The sequence below is a fragment of the Neopsephotus bourkii genome, unplaced genomic scaffold (assembly GCF_033783945.1).
Source record: "Neopsephotus bourkii isolate Nb327-2 ecotype Australia unplaced genomic scaffold, CSIRO-AGI_Nbou_v1 NB_1433, whole genome shotgun sequence".
Classification (NCBI taxonomy): domain Eukaryota; kingdom Metazoa; phylum Chordata; class Aves; order Psittaciformes; family Psittacidae; genus Neopsephotus; species Neopsephotus bourkii.
In genome coordinates this window covers 1,230,700-1,252,873 of record NW_026901910.1, presented here as the reverse complement: position 1 = coordinate 1,252,873, position 22,174 = coordinate 1,230,700, and the positions used below count along the sequence as shown (strand labels likewise).

The 22,174-nt window shown below is 43.0% G+C and overlaps 1 protein-coding gene and 1 long non-coding RNA gene across 3 annotated transcripts in view; one reads left to right on the top strand and one right to left on the bottom strand.

Annotated features, from left to right (window-relative positions):
- The window catches only part of LOC133220345 (uncharacterized), a 50,714-nt gene that overhangs the window by 4,879 nt on the left and 23,661 nt on the right, over positions 1–22,174 (top strand). The window contains exon 2 of the long non-coding RNA XR_009727692.1: positions 8,885–8,970. This is a non-coding gene — a long non-coding RNA (uncharacterized LOC133220345). The remainder of the gene's footprint in view (positions 1–8,884; positions 8,971–22,174) is intronic.
- Positions 10,637–22,174, bottom strand: part of DRD2 (dopamine receptor D2) — a 32,595-nt gene continuing 21,057 nt past the window's right edge. Inside the window, exons 2-9 of one of the 2 annotated variants that reach the window (XR_009727691.1) lie at positions 21,776–22,088; positions 18,752–18,861; positions 18,114–18,250; positions 17,294–17,484; positions 16,356–16,442; positions 15,392–15,725; positions 13,737–14,829; positions 10,637–11,870 (exon numbers count right to left, since the gene is read on the bottom strand). Coding sequence is in view for 1 of the 2 variants with exons in the window: in XM_061368339.1 (XP_061224323.1) it covers positions 14,636–14,829; positions 15,392–15,725; positions 16,356–16,442; positions 17,294–17,484; positions 18,114–18,250; positions 18,752–18,861; positions 21,776–22,057 (1,335 nt within the window). In the remaining variant the exon portion in view is untranslated. Of the gene's footprint in view, positions 11,871–13,199; positions 14,830–15,391; positions 15,726–16,355; positions 16,443–17,293; positions 17,485–18,113; positions 18,251–18,751; positions 18,862–21,775; positions 22,089–22,174 lie in introns of those variants that run through there. The other variant, XM_061368339.1, reaches the window with a different exon arrangement.

Below are 22,174 nucleotides of genomic sequence, written 5' to 3'. Positions count from 1 at the left end.
AACAAAGTGGTGTGTCATTGACGAAAAGGGAACACCAGAACAGACTTGTCTCTCACTGATTCTGCATCCTCACAGTGTATGAATTCCTTCCAGAAGACAGCACTTGAGGAGGCTTAATTTTCATTTACAATTAGCATGCACCAAGAGACAAGTTGAAGGAGTGGATTGGAAAGTCATTGCTAGAATATCATCCCCTCTACAAAACTGGGGAGAAAAAAGACATGTATGAGGTTATTCTCCAAAGTAAGGACTAAGGAGTTTGGTGTTTCTTGCCATTCAGATCATACAGTTTTACTTCACAGCCTAGTAGAAGAATGGTCCAGAGTGGAAGAGGGTGAGAGAAGGAAAAATCTTTCTCCCAGTAAGATATATCTGCATTAATTGAATGAAAGCAGGCAGATGCTCTGCAAAAAGTAAGAGAGTTCTGTGTGTTTCTTGGCATGAATCCATCCCTGTGTTACCTGTATGCCCAGACACATCTCGCTTGCAGAATGATCTATCAGTATGGATCTGGTTGTAAGATCATACGGTCATAGCTTATCGTCATTCAAATTGCACGCCCTGCTTGGGATCCTACACGTCTGCTTGTAAATGCACACTGCTTTTCTTCTCTATTGTGTCTGTTGCTCTCTTCCTGTCTTTAAAAGTTACCTTCATTAAGACTCGGGTGCCTTAATTTTTGTCCTGTCTCTGCCCTGGTGTAAGACCTCAGATCTTTCAGCTGATTCAAACACTTTGGAGCCTTGACCTTTTCATTCACTGCCCTGAGTTGCTTGGCATACTTTATCACATGAACAGATCTTCAAAGACTTTGTGTCTCTGTGTGATGCTGCCTTGTGCCTCTATGCAAATAGCTTCATGCTAAGCAGCATTCAGTTCTGTGGGCAGTTCTACCATTTTGCCTGAAGTTTTCTAAAGCGTAGGATTTTCAGAACAGAAACCTTTTGAAATCACTACTTTCTTCTGGGTGTGTTTCCAGTACTTGCTTATCTAAGCAGTCTTCTCTCAGCAGTGGCAAATCTGGAGGGAAGATCCTGCTTCCTAGTGATTATAGTTTGTTTGTTTGGCAGTACTAGAACTATGTAGATATGTGATTAAATTGAAATAATCCTGCATTTTGGAGAAAACAGATCTGAATAAGTACAGCTTGGGGGAAAGAAGTCTATTTTTAGCAGAAATGCTTGTTTTTTTCCATGCCCCCTTAAGTGTGGAGAATTAAGATGTTTCTGACAGCAATGATGTGAATGTAGGAGGCAGTGATTTTAATGTAAGAAGAAATAGTGAATGCTATGTGTTTCTCTTTGTTACAAGGAGGTGGTTGTAGGATCTGTACTGTATTAGACATCAGTGTAAGACATGCCTTACTCCCTTCACAGGTTTTTCATGGTCTGACAGAATTAATCCTGCTCTGGCTGCTCTCTTTCCTGACTATCCATCACTTACCTGTGCTACTCCCCAGCTTCAGGCAGTATTTTAATTCTTTCCCTTTGAAATAAAAAACATGCATCATTTCAAAAAACTCCACCCAGTTCTGTCCTTGCATGCAGGTGTGAGAGCTTCCATCACAGTAATGGAACCAAGTGCCTGTTTGGGTACCAAGGAGAGCTTGCTCTTTTCTCCTAACAGGCATTTCATCTTCAGCGAGTTTATTATTTTTTGATCTTGCCATCAGTTTATACTTTCCTTTATTCTTAGAGCACAGCATTAAACCCTTCTCTTCTGCAGCTTGCTACTGGCCCAGATATCACCCCTTTTCCTCCTTTCTGGGAAGAGAAGAAAAAGAAAAGCCAAACAAACCAACCAGAAATAACACCCAAGCCACAACCCAACAGTGACTGTTTGTAAGCTTGACAGTACATTGTTACAGCCCCAGAGAGGCCTGAGTTCAACAGCATGGAGGCAGTCTGGTGAGGAGATACCGTGATGGAGCTGTGCTTGGGATGCTTGCTGTATGCAAGGCAAAGACCCTGCATGAGAGACCCCCCCTAAAGAAAGAAGCTTCTTTTGTACCTCTGACTGGAACTGGCCTAAAACCCTAGAAAAAAGGCTGAAACACCAGGGGAGTGCTCCCATTAGAGAAAGCCTGCCTAGTGTGAATAAACCCAGAGAAATACCTGTGCTCTTTCTACACAGGTTGCCTCTTTTGACCCTCATCAGGCTGATGCTGTTGCAGCACTGCTTCCATGCAGAGCTCTGCATATCTTCCACTTCATGGAGCAAAAACTTGTTAATGCTTTCTCTCATGTCTGGTTTGCAGCCTCTCCCAGCCCAGCAAACTTGCCTGCTGTTTATGCTGATTTCTGGCCTAAAGCAAACTTGCTGAAGCAGGGGGTTGCTGGTAGCCCAGCAGGTTAGCTGACTCAAACACAGAAGAAATCAAACATGATGTATTTACTTGAAGTAAATAGTTCTTTTCTGGCAATGATTGGTGCTACCATGACCAGTGTTTTTAATACAGCTGGAAAGATCTCCAAGGGTAGTATCCTGTCCTCTGCATGAAATAATCCCTGGAAACACATTCCTCTAACTTGTCCTTAAAAGTTATCAGTTGCAGACATTACTTCCAAGGGCAATTCATTCTGCTACACTCTTATTACAGTTTGGAGGGGAAAAAAAGTAAGTTACTTTGAGTTTAATCTACATCTTCCTTGTTGCAATTAAAAAAAAGATGTAAACAATTGAACCTAAAAGTAAGTCAGTTCCACCCTACTAAAATACAGAAAACATCATTTTTATGTTATCAAGACGTGGATCATGGGCCAAATTCTCCTCCATGGGTGATTTACAAATAGAATAAAATCCTGTGGGAATAGAATTAATCACATAATGATGTAGAGAGGCAGTTGCTCATTGTATCTGTGTTGAAAAGCTGTGTTCTGTTTGGTTAGCAAGAAAGACTGCTGATGCTGTTATGAGTCACTAAGTATTGCTGTGGTTAACAAATTGCTCTGCTCTTACGAGGACGCGATGCAGTAGCGTTTCTTTAAGTGAGTCTCTCAGATTTACCCCGTTTATTGGCAAGGGTTACCAGGCTGGGGGGAGGGGGGGGGGGGGGTTGGGTCCCAGCAACTCTTTAATGAATTAACCTGTATTTAAACTTAGCTTAAGTTAACCACAAGGGACCAGTGTGAAGAGCTCAACTCCGATTTTATTACAACTCCCTTCTGTCTAATGCAGCTTATGCAGGGGGGATGTTTGTGAACTCCTAGAATAAACCTCCTCACACTTTTTTGCTCTCTAAAATACTAATATCCCTTTATGATATACTCAGTTGCATGAGTACAAGTCAGTGAACAGGTGATTTGTGAATCAACTTGCATGCAGCTATAATGAGCTACCATTTATTTGTTGCACAAGTGCTTCCTTTCTGTTTGGAAAAAAAATGGTTTGAAAACTGGCAAATCAAGAAGATAAAAGATCAGAATGGACAGAAAGCTCAGCCAGCCCCCACAGAACATGACTTAACTCTTCATCCTAGAGATGTGTGGTAGCTGTGCTCAGAATTGAAAACAAGACAACCTCACCCAAAAAAAACCCCAAACCAAACCCCAGACAATGTTACTGGTTAAAAATACCACTGTAAAGATCCAGCCTCCATCTGGAGCAATTATGGAGAGGAAGCTGAGGCCAGGATCAACAATAGAGGTACAGTAATTAGCTGCAATAATGGATAAAGTGAGCCTTTATTGCTGTTGTTCATCCTGTGGTACAGTGCCATTACTTTAGAATTGGGAACCATCGCATCGTAGAATAGTTAGGGTTGGAAAGGACCTTAAGATCATCCAGTTCCAACCACCCTGCCATGAGCAGGGACACCTCACATTACACCATGCCTCCCAAGGCTTCATCCAAGGGAAATTTTATGGATGCTGATTATAGCTTTGACAGAACTGAAGTCTGGGGCATATCTGGACTTGTTCCATGGCACTTCTACTGCTCTTCAGCACAAGCTTAGTTCTTAGTAAGGCAGAGGAGTGTTCTTATCACCATAGGATAGATCTTATTGCTGTTCTCTGGACAAACTTTTCTGTGTGCTCCAAGCAGGAAAAAAGTCCCAACTAATCCTTATAAGGAGCTCAGGGAATTAATTTGTCCTTTTGAAGAAGACTCCAGGCTGTCAAAAGGTTTTGCTGAGCCTGACCTGCCTTTGTTTTGAAGAAGTATTTGTTGTCTCACACCCAGCACAGTTTCTCCCAGGAGAGCTGAGAGGGTTTATTTGGCCGATGCATTGCTCCTTTTGACTGAGCATGGTTGTGTTCTGTTTATGGCTCATCCCCAGAGACTCGAGTAAATGCTGGAAAATGTCACAGCACATGAATCCACTGAGACAGTTATAAAAGTAACAGGGGAAAAGAACAACCACCACTGCCATAAAATAAAGAAGCAAAACCAGAGAAAAGGGGGAACTCACCCAAAATGTAGTGAGGCTCTTTGGAAAGAAGGGCTTTCAACTGTATTGTCAAGTTAACAAGACTTTCAGTGAGCCAGAACACTTCACATTGCTGAAGGACTGGCTTAAATGAGTGTTTCTTAAGCCTATTGGAGGAACATATCCATACAGCAGCAACGGAGTAAAACCATGTTAGCATCTGAGCAGGAGAGCTTTCCTTAATTTAGCAGGGAATGGCAGTGCATGCTGACAGAAGGTGACATTCCCTCCCCAGCTTAGTACAGCTTTTTACCTAGCATGATCAGCTTGCCAAATGAAGGCTGCAACGTGACCATTTGCTGCCCTTGAGGGTCTGCAGTGCACTGTAACTGCTCAGCTTGGCTCATGGGTATATTGATGAGCTTGGCATGTGAACAAGGCTGGTCTCAACTCCCAGAGCTGGACATAGGAACACAGTGAGACTGTGATGAGGCAGACAATAACAAACACCACTACCCATTCCTCTGCAGCTGAACACTCAAGTGAACCATATAACAGGGAGTTACAGTGCTGATCTGCCTTCAGACTGTGCTCTTGTTTGATGCCCAACCCCATCTCTAATGTCTGGAGGATGATTGCCACAGTGATGAGACTTGAACTGTCCACGGCCAAGATTAACTGAATCCTTGACACTCCTGCTGCAGCTCCACTTTCAGCCTTGGCATTCAGCTGTCAGACACTTGCTCTGAGCACCCGGAGGTGACAGAGTGACTGATGCTTGCTATGATTAATTACTATGGGGACCAGTTTCCACAGTCCTACTCTGAGCCTGTTGTGTGGGTGAGTGCATGTGTTGGAGTGTTGACTCTTGTAGCCTGTCAGCATAGACCAGGGTAATTGCTGTAATTACTTCTTTTAGCTCTGATTGGGTTTCATGGACCATGGCAGCTAAGCACAGTTGATAAATTGCCACTTTTATGCAGTATTGATCTAGACTGGGAGAAAATAGAGCCTTAAACCAAGGTAAAAAACCAAATGTTTAAAATGGTCAGCTTTGCTGCTTGAACCTTTGTGTCAAGTGAACTGTGCTCCAGATGTATCCAGATGGGCTGAATAGCAAGGATTAGTTCCTTGGGAACTGGAGCTGCACTCTGATTTCTGGAAGAAATATGCTGCTTTACATAGCTCTGGCTTTTCTACTCAGATTTTACTGGGGATTTTTTGATCCTGAAGCTGACAGAGGACTTGAAAAGGGAAATGACTCCCAAATGAGTGTTTGTACTGCATGTATTCCAGCTCATCCCTTCTCCACAATCCCTATGCTGAAAGAGACACGGCTTTGGCTTTCAGCAAAGGTTAAGTGTTTTAAATCTGTGTGTAGAGAAGGGTCTCACAGTGGGTTAAGGCAGCTTTTGGAGCTAATTAGTCCATGAGGTCAGGAACAGGGCTGTCTGGAAGGTGCTGGGTGACATGCAGAAAGCATAAGCATGGATTTCAGACTTCTAGGGAACATGAGCTTTGTGTGGGCAGACAGCTGGAAGATGGGTTTGATTGCAAAGGTATCTTCTATGCCTATGATTTTACCTGCTCAGCATGCTTGTGCACATACACACATGCTTATAGTCAGTTCCTCCTCTTGCAGGCAGCAAATACACTTCCTAAGGCCTCTTTAGCATGAAGATGTGCTGGGATGAACCCCCTGTGAATGGGGGTGCCCTACCCCATTGCTGGCGCCACTTTGGTGGAAGTGCAGTGTTTGTTACTGCAGGGTGACAGCTTTACTCCAAGGCTTTTGGTTTTAAACATCTGTTTCCAAGCACCTTGCTTTATTCAGAGAGCTTTTCTTTGTCAGACAGGCTGGGTGAAGAAGTGTGTCTCAAAATGAGTCTGCTTCATGGAAAACTTCCCTTTGCTTTTTTTAATTAAGAGGATGGCAGAATGTACCAGCTTTTGGCTTTTCACTGGTATCTCTGAATCATGTTCCAGTTCCTAGTGTTTCACACTCTGTAATCTTCTGCACTGATTCTGGTTTCATCTTTGAAGTCATTTACCAGGCTTGTTCATCAAAAAGCAATCAGACATGTTCTTCATATGATGCCCTGAGAACTGCCACATAGACTAGAATATTTCCTTTGATAAGCAGTCTCAGACACACAGGCATATCTCCATGGCTAAACAGGTTACCGTGCATTAACTGAGCCCCAGTAAATCACTCTTTGCATAATCTTAACTCATAGCAAGTTCAAGGTAGGCATGTTAATGTAACCATAATGAAGGAATGTAACCCAAAGCATCTGCCACCAGCTGAGAACATGCACAAACTCAATTACTGTAGCACAGTAAATTGCCAAGCCGCAATAATTCTGTCATAAATCTACGTCTGTAGGTTAATTTGGTGTGACTTTTGCATCTAGACTCCAGCCTTCACAGAGATTGCAGAAGCTGATTCCCTGTTGTTCTGCACTTATACTGTCATTTACAGCAAACCAGAGTGCAAAGTGGGTGTACAGTGCTACAAAAGCATAAATATTTTCCCTGATGTCTCTGCTTTTATCCAGCCTACTCATTAGATTTAGATTCCAAACTCGCCAGTTTTGTTTTGGGTCAAACCCTCTAATTCTATATCATTATCTGTACTATTCTCTCTAGGGAACCTGGCCCACAGCCTGTAGGGAGGTAGAAGCAGTAACTCAGCTCTTTGGTATCAACTCCATGTGTCACTGAATCATCTCATGCAATGGATTTAAGCCAGGCCAGACATGGGCACATAAGTATGTTTTTAACCTACTAGCCAGAGCACAGCATCATATAAATGACAGCTTCAGGCCGAGCATTGGCTGTCCCCTGCTGTGAGAGAAGACGTCATCATGCCATTACACTGCAAATCTCTCTAAAGGAACCACAGCAGCTGCTTTGCAATCTTGCTGTCTTATTCTAGCAAACTAGGAGAATTATGCTTGATCAAAATCACTTTTATTTATAGCTCAAGCTGTCCCAAGGGGAGGCAGGTATTCGGGAAGAGAAGTACACGCATATTTGTTTAAACTAGCACTGACTGCCCATTTGTTCACACAGACAAGTTCCCAACTCGTGACCTGACATCTGTGTGTGCTAGGTTCAGAAAGGTGGTGTCTGCTGGTGAGGACTCAGGCCCTGACCATGCCTGGATTAAGTCTTCCGCTGCTGACTGTTACAAGCAGTGTGTCCTGCAGGAAAAAGGATCTGGACAGTGTCTGGATCCTTTGGCTCTACTGAGATCACAGGCAGAGGTTTATACAGCTCCCTGTGCTCTGCTCACTCGGAGCCTGGGACCTGTCCATTTACAAGAGCAGCAGGACTCGCTGTGGTCAGGAATCTCTCATATCTGAAGAGATTCCCTGTCCCACCTCTCACTGCAGGACAGGCATCAGGTGAAAAGGTGATGCAGCATCTGTCCCCAGCTTCTGAGTGAGCTAGGTACATGACACTGGCCCAAAAGGGGCTAAAGGAACCTGAGAAGCTAAAGCAAGAAAGACACTGCTGAAACAGAGTTTGTGTGAAGTGATGCAGGGAGCAGAAGGCTTGTGAGAGAGGCACAAGGATTGCTGGAGCGAGAAACCAGCATGCTGCTGAAACGTCATGGTTTCACAGCACTGATTCTGGGTTAGGCAGGAGGCATGCAGACCATAGCCCTGTTGGGCTTCTCACAGTTAGAGCTGATGAATCTCTGGTGTCTGAGACAGGGCAGTAGGCCTGAGAGGCTGATTTACCTCATCTGCTCTATGTTGAGGAGCCTCTCCAGTGAAGTGATAGCAGCTGAATTCCACAGTCACCTTATAGAGCCTATTTTAATCAGCTTTCTGTGTATTTGTAGCTTGTTTCGCTTTACTTTGACAAAACTTGCTGCTAGTGTACAAGTTGTATTCCCATTACATGCTACAAACTCCCCTAGCTATGTGTTAATATCTCTGTAATGGCTTGGTTATAAACAGGAGTGATGGCTTCTAATGCAGAGCAAGCACAAAACCTCTGTGCTGTTTGCTTGCTTTCCTTCACTAAGTCTGGGAAAAAATCCTGCAGCTGAGATTTAAGTGATGTAATCTTTATAGTCTCATCAAAGCTATGGATACAGTTGATTGCATGCAGCAGGGAAGCAAAGCTAAGCTTGGTTAAATGCGCTCACTTGTTTTCATTATCCCACTTTTTTTTTTATGGGCCCAGCATGGCAGCTTGGAAATACAGCACATTTTTCCTCCTTCAAAGGATCTGCGATTTGCTTTGTTTAAGTCTCTTTGAATGCATTTCTAGGTCTGCTAATCATTCATCACACTCTAATATATTTAGTCCACCAGCATCACTCTTTCTTTGGTGAAGAAAATTGTTATTTATGAGTCAAAAGCTATTCATGAAGCAGACAGTCTGGTATTGTCAGAAAACAGGAGTGGGGGGAGCAGTTCTAATTACTAAAAGAAGCTTGGATTGAAAAGAGTGAGTTAATTTAGCAAGTGCAACTGGTTTTCTCTTTTTTTTCTCTAGATGTGCAGAAGGAAGCATAACCCATTCATCCGTCAGACCTAACCTGAAACTACAGGACTCGCTCAAATGCCCCAGGACGTGGACAGGTCAGTTCTGGTTTACTTTGTTTGGATGGTGTGAATAGTGCTTGCTGGCAGTGGTTGTTTTGTAATCCACAGACTCAAAAGCAATTTTGCTGTAAGGGAGAACCTCATAGGAGCTGGCCTTTTATCCTGACAGGGTATGGCTAGACACACTAAAACCAAGATGGTGTGTGTCCTGTTGTTTCAGCTTGCAATGTCATTTATTCTGTTGTGTTAGGGTTGCTTGAGCACCTAATTTTCCATCAGACATTGAGATGGATTCACACATCACGGAGAGCTAAGCATCAGTTGAACTTAGTAGCTTTAGAGATTCTGGTTAATGTATAAGCTGAAGATGTCAGGGCAGGGATCATCTTTCTGTTCTGTGCTGGCTCAAAACTGAGCAGACCTTTGGCTCATGCCAAGGATCCAAAATGCCCTTAAACAGATACTTCAGCTTTTTAATTCTTCCAGATACACAGTTTTATATCCTAGCAGGAGGAGGGATTAATCTTGGAGAGAGCTATCCATGAACCCCAATTGTGTTGCAGCCTAAGCTGAGGTTTTACTATTGTGCTCACTAAGCCTGGCTGAGGTTCACATGCATCTATTGGATTAGTTCTTGTATAACTACCAAATATTTCAGCATTTAGCTTGATGAAACGTTCTACCAGTAAGAACAATATGAAAGTAAATATTCCTGAAGGAAATAATGAAGCTTCCCCCATGAAATGCAGAAGAGAGAAAAACCTCACACATGACTAGTTACTTGACCTTGGCATAACCTACTACAAAGGGCTCAGATGCACTGCCAGCCCTATGCAGCATCTTCACCAAAACCTTGTATACAAGCCCAAGTGACAGATGAAGACAGTTGAAATACTCCCAGCGATGTGAATTCTTATGCTGGATGTGCTTAACCAAGTCAAGTCAATAATTATGTTTTTTGGACGTATCAACTTCTGTATAAAACACAGTGGTAAAATACTGTACTTACAATACAAATTGTCTACAGTGTTACAGTGGTCTGGCAGTTTCTATTATTTCTTCATGCAGGGAGGTTGTGAGTTTGTAGATTCCATACAATTGTCTATCGTTGCTAACCAAACTCATATAGATTGGTGCTTATATTTGACTCATTTATAGTTGTTTCCCTCAACTTTTACAGCTCAGGAAGACAGTGTCCCTGTGAGAGCAGTGGCTTTATACCCCCATCTCAGACCTGTACTGCTATGCACCAGATGTGAATGAGTAGTGCCAAAAAGTAAATACAGACAGCTGCTGTGATGCCAGGAGTACCAGCATGACTGCTCTTGTCTAGGTACTTATCTGGGTTTCATCCCTTCCTCCTCCAAATCCTCCCCAGTCTGGTTCTGTCTAGAAGAGAAGAGATGGAGAAATTTAGGACCATTTTCTCTTCTGTCTGTGTCTTTCTGCATCCTTTTCTCCCATGTCTGATTCTCCAAGCTTCAGTCTAGACAAAAGCCAAAATTCTTAAGAATGAACTGGCACAAGGGAGAAAAATAGAAATGCAACTAATCTGAAAAGCACACCAGAAAAAATACAAGATGTCCCCTGAAGACCATCTTTTCCTGTTATGTGCTTGTATGATGCGTAAGTGTAGGTCCCTGGAGTCTGGCCCCTTACAGCTAAGTTGCTGCTCGTGGTAAAAAAGAACAAAATAAGCATATAACATCAGGGTAGCTTGTGCAAGTCTCTATTTAATTACAGTGCTGTATGAAGACATTTGTTGGTGTCACATGTACTTGTGATGGCTATTACACATTCTTGACTCTTCAGGGAGTCATGTTTTCACTGCAGATTTTCACCACAGAGGTAGTGGCTTTTTCTTCCTGTTCTTCTTTTCTTTTCAGCAGGATTTAATAAGCTAGCTAGACCTACTGTAATTAGTTTACTCTTCAATCAGGAAGATAAACAGTATCATGACTGTAGTGGGAGCAAGCAGGCAAGCGCCAAATACAGTGCAGGCAGAATTCACTAGCTTCTTAATTAAAACCTGTTCAGGGGTGCAGAGAGCCACACGGGCTTCAGGAAGCTGTGAATCTCAGGGAAGAAAAGCAGGAACAGGAAGACTCAATAAGCAGAACTAAAGCTTCAGTTACAAATAATGAATCACAAAATAGGGACTATAGCAAGGGTCTTAAGTTTTTCTTCAGGAATGAAGAAATGAAATCTTCTCACTAATGTGATTTAAAAAACATATCAGTACCCTTACCATCATCAGCATGTCCCTCCTTCTGAAGTCCTTGGGAAAGCAGTGTTTTTTTCCAGAGTGGAAGTAACAGTGAGGACTGTGTTTGCCAGACACAGATCTGTGGGCAAGAGGCCTCAGAGTCTTGCATGATGCGACTGACTGTAACAAACACTATCCATCACAGCTATAGGCAGGTTGTCATTGCACCAGGTGCTGGACAGATTGCAAAGACTGTTGTTGTTCTTGGCATTAGTTTATTCTTTGTAAAGCCAGAGGGTGATATATTTCCATCCTCTCTCAAAAAGAGTTCTGAAGGCTTGATTCATGGGTGGAAGGTGCTATAGTTTGTTGTCTTTAAGTGCAGATGTATAATGCGAAAGGAAAACCTGCTGCAGGGGAGATGAAAAGACACGGCATTACTGCCTTTCCAAGGGCAGTGGGTATCTTCCACAAGCTACCTTCGAGCCTGGAGTGTTAGGAATAAGTGGCTTAATCTGTCATTGGGATGAACGATGGGCTGCAGGTAACTTCTCCCAACAAATCCTTAATCTCTAGGAAATGACACCAGGCTTTTTTTTTGGTCCAAGTTAGCAAGTGTATGAGGGATATAGGCCCTTTTTCAGCAGCTTTTTTCCTCCATGACATTTTGGAAGAGTCTTTCATCAGTGAGTCCAGTAGTTCAGGTGAGTTGAGTTATAAAGCTCTGCATCTAGATTCAGAAAGAAAATGTTTGAACAAGGTCCACAGTATTGAAGATGAGGATTTTGTCCTGGGTTAACACTGAACACAAAATAAAATCATGGGACAAAGTTAAGACACTGTTTAGATTCCACTTCTTTTCAGGGCTCACACCAGGTTTAATACAGGGCAAATACCACCTATGGCAACTTCCAAATGCTTTAAAGCTTTCTTTCTTATATGCATATTATTTTCTATTTTGATAAGGTTAACTTGAAAAGTCCAATGGCACCTTCTGTTTTGCCATTGTAAATACATCAGAAAATTAAGCAATAGCTTGTTACTGTTTTTCCACTCAAATCCTACTGGCTTTATGCTATTTTTGAATCTTTCACGTAATACCAGCCTGAGTTGATTCCTATCATTGAGCAGACTTGCTTGGTTAAAACTGGGGAGGAAAAGAAAAGAGCAGATAGCTTACGCCTGAGATCTCTTGAGTCAGTGTTTCCAATTTTGTAATTAAAAAAGGATTGGAAAGTTTCCTGTGCTTCTGTAAGAAGTGGGTTTTGGTTTTTTTCCTTGCCCATAATCCTATTAACATACAAAGTACAAAGGTTCCTTGGCTGTGCATTGCAGTGCCAAGACAGAAGAGTGCCTAGCCCCATCTTATATGTTCTTCATGTTTTGTTCTGACAGCATCATGTAACACCTGGCTCATGTGTGTCAAAAAAATGTTGCTCTGATAAGCATGTACTCTCCTATCTAGTTAATACATAGGACCTGTTTCTGCTGAGGGCATAACCTAAAATCCTTCACTAAGCTGGGACACATTTGGCCATCTGTAGGATCACATTTACAGCTGTGAACAGACTTTAAAGAGCCATGTTCAAATCCTGTAAAAGTCCATGGGCTAAATACTGGGAACACTGGGCATCAGCCTCTTCCAGGAGTACAAGGTTTAGAATGGAAAGCTTTGGATCAAGGTGGGAATCCTGTTCCAATTTCACAAAATGGCTAAAAGCATTACAGCTTTTAGCTATTGCTGCTTGACATAATCTCTTAACATACAGATGGAACACATTTTATCAGCACAGTCCATCCCATAGGTAAAGGCTTTGTTAGCAATGTAGGAAAACCAGGAAATAAAACAGCCCCTACTGGCAGCAGTCTTCATCTATCCTGAAGCAGAAACTATGTGAATATTCCACAAACTGCATAGAAAGAAAAGGGATATTGCTCTCCAGATTGTGTTTTAACATCTTTAGAAAACAGCAGGTAACTAGAACTTGGGAACCTTCCTCTGCATATGGCTTTTGTAATCATCTAGCTCTCTAGATCCAACATTAATTTCTAGCCAGGCCTATTTCCATGTCATTTTATTAATCTTACTATATTTTATTTACAGAGATATTACAAAATATATTGTGAACTGAGTACAATTAATACGTACGGTGTGGATTTGGAAACGCCAGACTGTGATGAAATTAGGCTGTTACAGGTTTTCAATTGTTTTTATCCATGAAAGATAGATACTAGAGGGTAAGGGATGCTGGAAACATCCAGACCTTTCCACAGTCCAACTTGGAACAGGAGCAGGTCCAGCTAGGGACTTTCTTGGGGTTTTATTCTGGCTTTTTCCAAAACACACAGTTTAATCTCATTTACTGTTAATTTAAATTAATTTAGGCACAACGTTATTCGGTACTCCCTCTATTGAGAGACATAGGCAAATCTTATCTGAAGTGGTCCTTGGCTTCGTGGCACCCCAAAGTTAGGTGAGAAGAACTGAACCTAGCTTAGCTGACTTGTTCAAGTTCACATGGCAGACGTGGCTGCAGATACCACACACGGCACACTGTCTTCCTCTTTCTACATTCACCACACTAACACTCCTCACCTAGTTTTGTAACTTCTTGTATGAGAGTGGAGATGAGATGCTGGTGGGCAGAAATTGCTGCTGGGCTGGCTGATGATAGATGGTAGTTGGTGTCCTGCTTGATCTGCATGTATACCATGCAGTGCAAGGTATCGCTTCTTTAGTTCACTCCGTGTGTTTTTTTTTGGCTTAGGCTTCTGTTCAATTCATCCTATTTGTTCATATTTACACTGATGCAGTGGTCCCACATGAGACCTATGCTCCCCTTCTTCCTTCTGCCTGTTGCTTGTAGGCCCACATTGTTGCAGGAGTTGGTTCTGTAGCTGGCAGAACCTTCTTAGCTCACTTGGGGATGTCTTAAAGATTTTTCTCAAGGCTTCAGCAGTGTAATACTGGGTAGGCCAGCTCAGGGTGAAGGCAAAGCTATTGCACAGCTTGTCCACAAGCTCTGTCTGGCTCCTATTGCAAAGCAGAAAAGATGGTTTTGTCTTTGGTGAGAATTGCATCGATGACATAACACGCAAACTGGTAGCAGCAGTGACCTACCGCTAACAACACGTGGCTCTGCGCCTGTCTGTGTTTAATGCACTCAAGGTTAGATGGTCCCAGGCAAGAATCAAGTGAGTGTGTCTTGATTTTTGCTTCCGCTTCAAACACAGTGTGAGGGTAGCTCTGAAAAGTGCCCTTGGGATTGGTGTCCCAGAGTCCAAAGGTCACCATGAGGAATGACAGAACCTCCCACGTGAAGGTCCTCGTTGCATCTGCACCAGAAGGTGCATGGGCATGGCACTGTTGTAACACTGCAGGCCTCACATCAAATACAAGAGCTCGAGACCTCTCCATGGCTGCCCATTTGTGTGCGTGAATGGCATCGGCGTTATTTTTTCTCATTCTGGAAAATGTGGTTGCTGTTTTTACTTTTAACAGTGGAGGATCTTCAGGAAAGCCTTGCGAAATTCAATGTTGAAGGTGGTGTAAATAATTGGGTTGACAGCACTGTTGACATATCCAAGCCACGTAAAGGCGCTGTACATTGCTGGGGGGATGTTGCAATCGCAGTGCATGTTCAGGATGTGAGTGATGAAGAATGGGAGCCAGCAGATGATGAAAACACCTGGGGGAAAGGAAAGAGACAGATTTTGATTTCTGAAAGCTGGACAAATTTAGAGGCTACAAGAACAATAAGGGTCTTTTGGGTACGAAGGAAAAATGTTTCCCTGGGGAGTAAGCCTTCTATTTGTCTGTTAAACATCACACACTATATTCTGAGTACCAGAACTTCTTTGCTGATGAGATTAGACCAGTTAACAACAAAAAATCTGACCTTCAGAGGTACCAGTTTCTTGCTGAGGAACTATGCTGCCTTTTGTGTTCTAGAAAGCCCACGAGTTCTCTCGCCCCTGCACTCAGCTGTCTTTTGGCAGTCCAAACACCCCACAGATGGACAGCTTTTCTGAGCCATTTTTACAGCACTGTGACCTCTTTCTAGCTGGAAAGGAGGAAGCCTTCCTGTTGGCAGCCTCTTGCCTACATGTCCTCTAATGTTTCAAGTGAAGTTATTTCTGTGGAGGCCTGGACAAGACAGTCTACATTGGACACTCAGGCCGGCTACCCTAATCCTTGGTAGCTGTTGGTTTTCTGCAGAAACACAAGAGGAAGCCAGTGTGCTCTCTCACCAAGTACAATGGCTAGCATCTTAGTGGCTCTCTTTTCCTTCTGTTGTGACAGTTTCCTCCTGCTCAGAGCCTTGAGAAAGTTTCTCGTCTTGCCATTGGGCAGAGACTGGGCCTCAAAGACCTTGGCTGTGTGGGGTGTTTCTTTGGCATGTCCATTCTTCTCTAGTTTCCCGGGGCTGTCCAAGGCTGCCTGCAGGGTTGAGTTTGTCCCCCGATTAGAAGCCATTGGCACAACCAACTGATGGTTACTTGGTGCTGCAGGTTTGATGGTGGTTTTCTCAGGGGGACTGGTACTGGACACCATTTCCATCTCTTCTATGTGACTCTCCACCTCCTGGACAAGAATCAAATGTCCACAACATAAAGACACATAAATATACAGAGAGAAGCAATGAACACTCCTTACAGAGTGAAGCTGGATGATGCTGAAGAGCAATCAATCCCTCTTCTCTTTATGTTTTTGGTAGATACTTGGAGAAAGGGCTGTAAAGCATTCACAAGAAATAATACATTTGGGTACAACTGCAGGGAAGGACTCTCCTTTATTGCACAAAGAGGTTAAGAAATGGGGGAGACACTGTTTCCACTCCCCATGGATTTTATTTAGATCTTCAGAATATAAACAAAACTGAAATCAACAAGGAAAACCCAACCAAGCCAATGCAGACCAAGGCTTAAAATAAATAGCAGAGGAGAAGAAAATCAAAGACACAAAATGTTCAAATGTCATGGCTTTTATAGCTGATCTTTAGGTGAGCTTAGTCTGGCTTTTTGAGTTCTATGATCTTAAACCCCCTGCTTCACTCTAAGGAATGGGAAGAGTATTTAAATTTTGAGATTGAATGGTAACCTTTGGTCTTAGTTTGTTTTTCTCCCACCTCACAGAAATTCATTTTGCGTCCTGACAGGAGAGAAGGGGGAAGCTAAAAGCTCTGAAAAGCTACCACTTCTCTTTAACACTCACCACTTTGCGCTTATTAACTTGGAAACTCCCATTGGACTTCACAATAACTGTGCAGAGCTTGACGTCTTCTGGATGAGTGCATTTGTCCTAAGGGGCAAGCACCAGCTCAGAGGTTACACAAGCACAGAGTAATTGGGAAGGGGAGCTGGTAAGGGAGGCAGGTGGAAAATACAAACACAGGGCATGAAGCAGAAGTTAGTCAATGTGGCCAAGATGCTAAGAATGGTGCAAAGCTGCTCTGAAGAAGCAGTAATATAGGCAACTACCCCTTGTGATTCTCACCAGAGGAAAAAAAACACAGAGATCTGTTTGTTTTGCTCTATTCCTGTTTCACCCCCTCTTTTGCTTGACATGGTACTGGTCTCTGAGGCAATGCAGTTTGAAGGTAGTGCCTGTGGGAATATACATTCCTCTGTGGCATGTGTTGAGAGAGTAATGTTTTGACAAGCAGTCTCACACTTAACATGCTCAGCTGGACTCCACTTGCACATATATCTCCTTCTCTGAGAGGCTGTTTTCACTGTAGAGAGATCATTACCAGCATGTAGATAGCACCCCAGCCATGCAAACAATTTCCAATTAAGTTATTTGTCACAAGAGCAAGACTGACTTAGAAAATAAGATAGCCTGTAGTCTCAGGTACCCAACCCAAACTCAGCAGCCAAAGGAAACGGCTAATGAAGCAACTCCTCATGCAGATCTGCTGCTGAAACACCCCCTGAGCTCCAGGGAAGCCTGTGAAGCATCAGCCTGATAATCCAGAGGGTGCAACTGGGACTCCCAAATGGCACAGGACACAGCATTCACCTTTGTGATCCAGTATTTCATCTAGTCCAGCCAGTGTCATTTGAGAAAAGGAGGAAGTGCTTTGGGGAATGAAGTGAAGCAGGAAGGGGAATGCACAAAGACTGCTGAGAGCAAAGTAGAGTTCTAGTTACCTTCAGTGGGGCTTGTGTGTCTGAGTCCAGGCCACGGCTGCTGAGCTTGGTGGTGACACGTTTCCTGCGCTTCTGGAGGACTATGTAGATCTGCACATACACCATCAGGGTGACAATGAAGGGAACGTAGAAGGAGACGATAGAGGAATACACGACAAAGGTAGGGTTGCCAATGATGCACTCATTCTCATCTGGAAGACAAAAAGTATCAGGCTTGTCCCTGCTGCTAGGAGCTAGCACCGTCTTTGCCCTCTTCTCCCCCTCTTTAAGAAGGCACAGAGATACTAAGAGCATGAGGGGTTCAGGTTCTAGGGGGAACTACCATGTCAGATGAAAGTGGTATCAGAACAGCAAACTCCCCTTGGGAGTCACACACAACCCGAAGTCCCTGACTATTGCTTACAAATCCCACGCTGTATACAATCCAGTTTTCCTAAGAAACTGATGACTGAACAGCCAGTTCTCTCTCCTGTCTCAGTGAAACTAGTTGTCCCACAAATGTCCTCTTAATGTGTTTTAATATAAGAGGGGTTTTTATTTTTGTAGTGGACGAATGTTAATATAGCATTGGCAAGTGCTGTGTAAACATTTACATAACCTCAGTTCTGATGTGTCTGAAGCAGCAAAGGGATGAAACAGATCCAAAGGCAGCTGACAAACACCTGGAGTGACATGGGGAGAGGACACCTGAAACAGGGATGGATGCATCCTGAGTACACCTAAAACCTCATGTTTATTCCTGACTTACAGAAGACTACCTGGGGACCCAGTAAAAGCCAGGAAGATGCCAATAGCCAGCTGCAGGTGGCGTAACACTCACCTGTGTTATTGAGGCCAAAGAGGAGCGGGCAGGAAATGGCAAACGAAAGCACCCAGACCACAGCAATCATGGCTGTGACCCTGCGCTTCGAGCTGTAGCGGGTGTTGTACAGCATTGGCATTGCTACTGCTGTGTACCTGCAACGTGAAGAGACAAAGCCAGTCCATTGTTATCCTGCCAGTGCTGACAAACTCTGTGGGAAATGACACCTTGTTGCTGTGTCTGAAAGCCTGGACCAAAAAGAGGGTACAGGGCATGTTTCACAAGTCCCTGAGGTATCTGCATTCCCTGTTTTGGAAGGCATGAGGATGGGGTCAGCTTAGCATAAGGTTTTCCTTCCACTCCATCTGAGCTACGGCCTTCCCACTCATGTTTGAAAGGACAAAAGGGCTGAATTAATGGGGTTGTATACACACAATTATATTTACACTCCCAAGACCAGCGTTTCTGTATCTGCTTCTGACGGAATCCCTGCTCAAACCTCATATAGGTCCTCTAAGTTACTCTTCAGAAGATATCAGCTACACAAGCTCTTGTCAATTTCGAGTCTCTGAGTCACAGGTGAAATTAGAGCATATAAAGGTGGCCGTGACTTGTTACTGTGGATTTGACACAACTTGCTGCTGTGCAGCCCTCACCTGTCTATGCTGATGGCACAGAGGTTGAGGATGCTGGCAGTACACATCATAACATCAAGGGTTACAAAGATATCACAGTGGATCCGACTAAACCTCCACTCACCAACGACCTGCCAAAAGAGAAAATAGGGTCAGTAAAAGAATTCACTGAGTCCATGTTACTGAGATGGTCTAAAGGGAGAATTTTGCACAAAGCTACCTACACTTGCTAGTAGCTAGAGTTCCACTGCTTCAAGAGGGATCAAAATCCTGTCTAAAGCAGTTCCAGCTGGAATCAGGTCACATGCAATCAATCACATGCTGCTTCAAGTAGGATTGTGTGCCATCAAGTGACTTCAAGGACTTTGTCCTGTCTAGTCTAAAGGCCTCAGATGATGGCATGGCCACAAACGAAGTACTTTGCTCCATCCAAACCATTCTTTTGAGTGATCCCCCTAAGGGTTGGCATGATTTTGTCTTTCTTAATTCCATCCTGTTACCCTGTATTGTGTTGGGCACCCTGAACAGCAGACACAAACCCGGGCTCGTATTTCAATGACGTAAGGGAGTGCAAGTATCCTCAAAAACAGTGTGATCTATGTAGTAACCTAAACAGGTCTCTGAAGCTTTGCAACAAAGTATGAAGAAGGACATACATTAATTTTATATCCTGAGCATCTGTGATTGTACTTACAGCTTTTCATTAGGCACTTTTTTGCAATTATACCTAACAAAGGCCAGGAGCTTTCCTTCATTTCTTAGTTTAAAAAATCAGGGTAGGTTTTTTTCTTTGTGTGAACAAGATGAATGTGATTCAGAGAGACACACTACGCTTTGGGGTAAAGACAAAGAACTAATGCTAACACTTCCAGTTACCAGTAGCCTTTTTCTCTTCACTTATCTTGCTACTGAAACTGAACTTTGCCTATTAAGTTTAATAGCAATTATTAGGACTGCTGTATTTGACATGTGATGAAAAAAGTATATTTCCCTCTAATAAAAATAGAGTCCTATTGCATTTGAAAATAGATTGAATAAGATAGCTATTCTTCAGTTATTTCTGCTCTGATATACATAACCATAGGCAGCATAAAGAAGGAAGAATGACTGCATTGAAGCCTGAGTGACAGATGAATACTTGGTGATTAAAAAAGCAGTTAAGAGACAGTTACATCAGTAACTTTGATGGGAATGTGCCCAAAGGCAAAGGTTTCCAGCCAGATATAAGCCTCTGCAAAACCAGTTTCCTGCATGCATAATTCTGAGTTTATGGGAGATGCTGTAAACTGCAGCAGTTTAGTGCTTCCATTTACATAGGAGAAACCTCAGAAGTTCGGAGGTAGAAGATTTGTTTGCATTGAGGCTGCTTTTTAAAAGGATTTCCTTTTGACATTTGTTTTTGTCCAGGCTTCTGACATAGAGGCATTAATAAAATGAACAAAGTACATAAAAAGAACAAAGGATCTGGCCAGTTCTGATTTCAAACTGTAGACCCAGAGAGGGACTACCATGTGCCTAGCACATGTCAGTCCAATGGCTCCTTCTCTGTCAGCAAGCATTTGTAGTGGGTTTTGTTGCTTCAGACTGACAGCAGGTTCAGCAGAATGTGGATAAGAGCAGAAAGGGCAAATGTACATTAAGAAAAGGGAAAGAATGGAAAAATATTGCTGAGATGTAGAGGCCTGATTGCCCTACTTGGTAGATGAAGGAAACTGAGGTTCCTGACCAACTCCATATACACATGAGCCCAGAAAAGGGAAAACATCTTATACCATTTGTGCTTTATTTTTCCATGTTAAAATAAGTGTCTAAGAGACTCTCATAACTGGGCCTAAGAGAGCAAGAGTTTCTCACAGCATAAGACTCTGCTTAAAATGGATTGTCACAAAAGAGGAATACAACAGAAGAGCTTAACTAGGCCCAGAGGCATTGATTACAATCACGCCAGCCTGTGGTCATATAAAAAAGCCTTAGCAGGTGCGTGATGCTTTACATTTTTAAAGTGCCATGAAAACAGTAATTAACTAGAGTGATAATTAGTACTGTGGTTTCTTGACAGCCTATGTCATGTCAGTGGGTTCGTTTTGCTTTGCATTAATACTTAATGGGTTGATTGATTATGGCTTCTTCCTGTTTTCCTCTCTGTTTTATCATTTTCTATCGTAAAGTGCCAGAAAATTAATTGTAAACTCAGTATAGTTTCAGTCTTTACTCTTTCTCACCACTGTTCTTTCTCTCTTGGTTGTAATTGCCACCAGCATGCCAGCTCTTAGCTGGCTGAGGCACATGGGCATCCCAGAGAAGCAAGCCAAGTGAGAGGAGCTGTGTATTTTCTTTTATTCTTTCCTCTAGAGATGCATTTCATTCTTTCAGGCTATTTACTGTTGTAAGAGTAATTTGCCATCGAGTAAACAGGTGGCAGTCTTGGGAGCATTTGGCTTTCACAAACCACTGTGCCACTCAAATAGGGCTCTGCATGCAGCAGCATAGAGCTCTTTTGTACCAAACCGATGTGCTAACGTCTGCAATGTGAAAAGTAGCTCACTTGTGGCTCTGTTTCTCTCATATATTGTGACATAAAAGCTTCGGATTTACATCCTACTTCTATAATTGCCTGCTCTTCTTAACACTGTAGTCCTTCAGAAATAGGGATTTGATTACTACTGATGCACTTAGTTAGTGTGACTCCCATGATGTTGTTGCAGACTCATTCTTACATTTGGGGATGAGCAGTTTGTCTCTGTAGTATTGAAAACAAAACTGGGTCCTTTTGCTGTTGACCCCTCCATTAAAATGTCAGATTTTCAATGCAATTGGATTGTAATTAAGCCCTCTGAGCATCAGCATATTTTCAAGTCAGCCTGACATCTGCTATCATGTGTGTTTCTTGGAAAAATCTGACCAACTGCTGGGAATTGCAACACACTTTTGTTTTGGGAAATTCAGGAGGTCTTGAAATAGCTGAAGTCCAGGCTGATGCATTTCCCCCTCTCTACCCATTTGCCAGAAACATTCAGTACTGAAAAAGAGAACTGGGTCACCTACCTCCAGATAGACCACCCAGGGCATGACCAGAGTTGCTACCAAGAGATCTGCCACTGCCAAACTCACGATCAGGTAATTAGTGGTAGTCTGAAGAGATTTTTCCCTGGACACAGCCATGCACACCAGCACATTGCCAAAAACAATGACAAAGATGAGGAGGGTGAGCAGCATGGCATAGTAGTTATACTGAGGCTTGTGGTCTACAATGGACTCGTTGAGTGGCTTGCTCCAGTTCCTGTCACCGAAGTCACCGTTGTACCAAGAGAGGTTTAGGGGATCCATGGAGGTAAAAGTGCCAAGTTCCAGCTCCACCCTGACACAAGGATATTGAAAAGACAGTCAAAGGCCAACATGTAAAATAAGAACAAAACCATTGCACATGTGCTACCTCACTCGTGG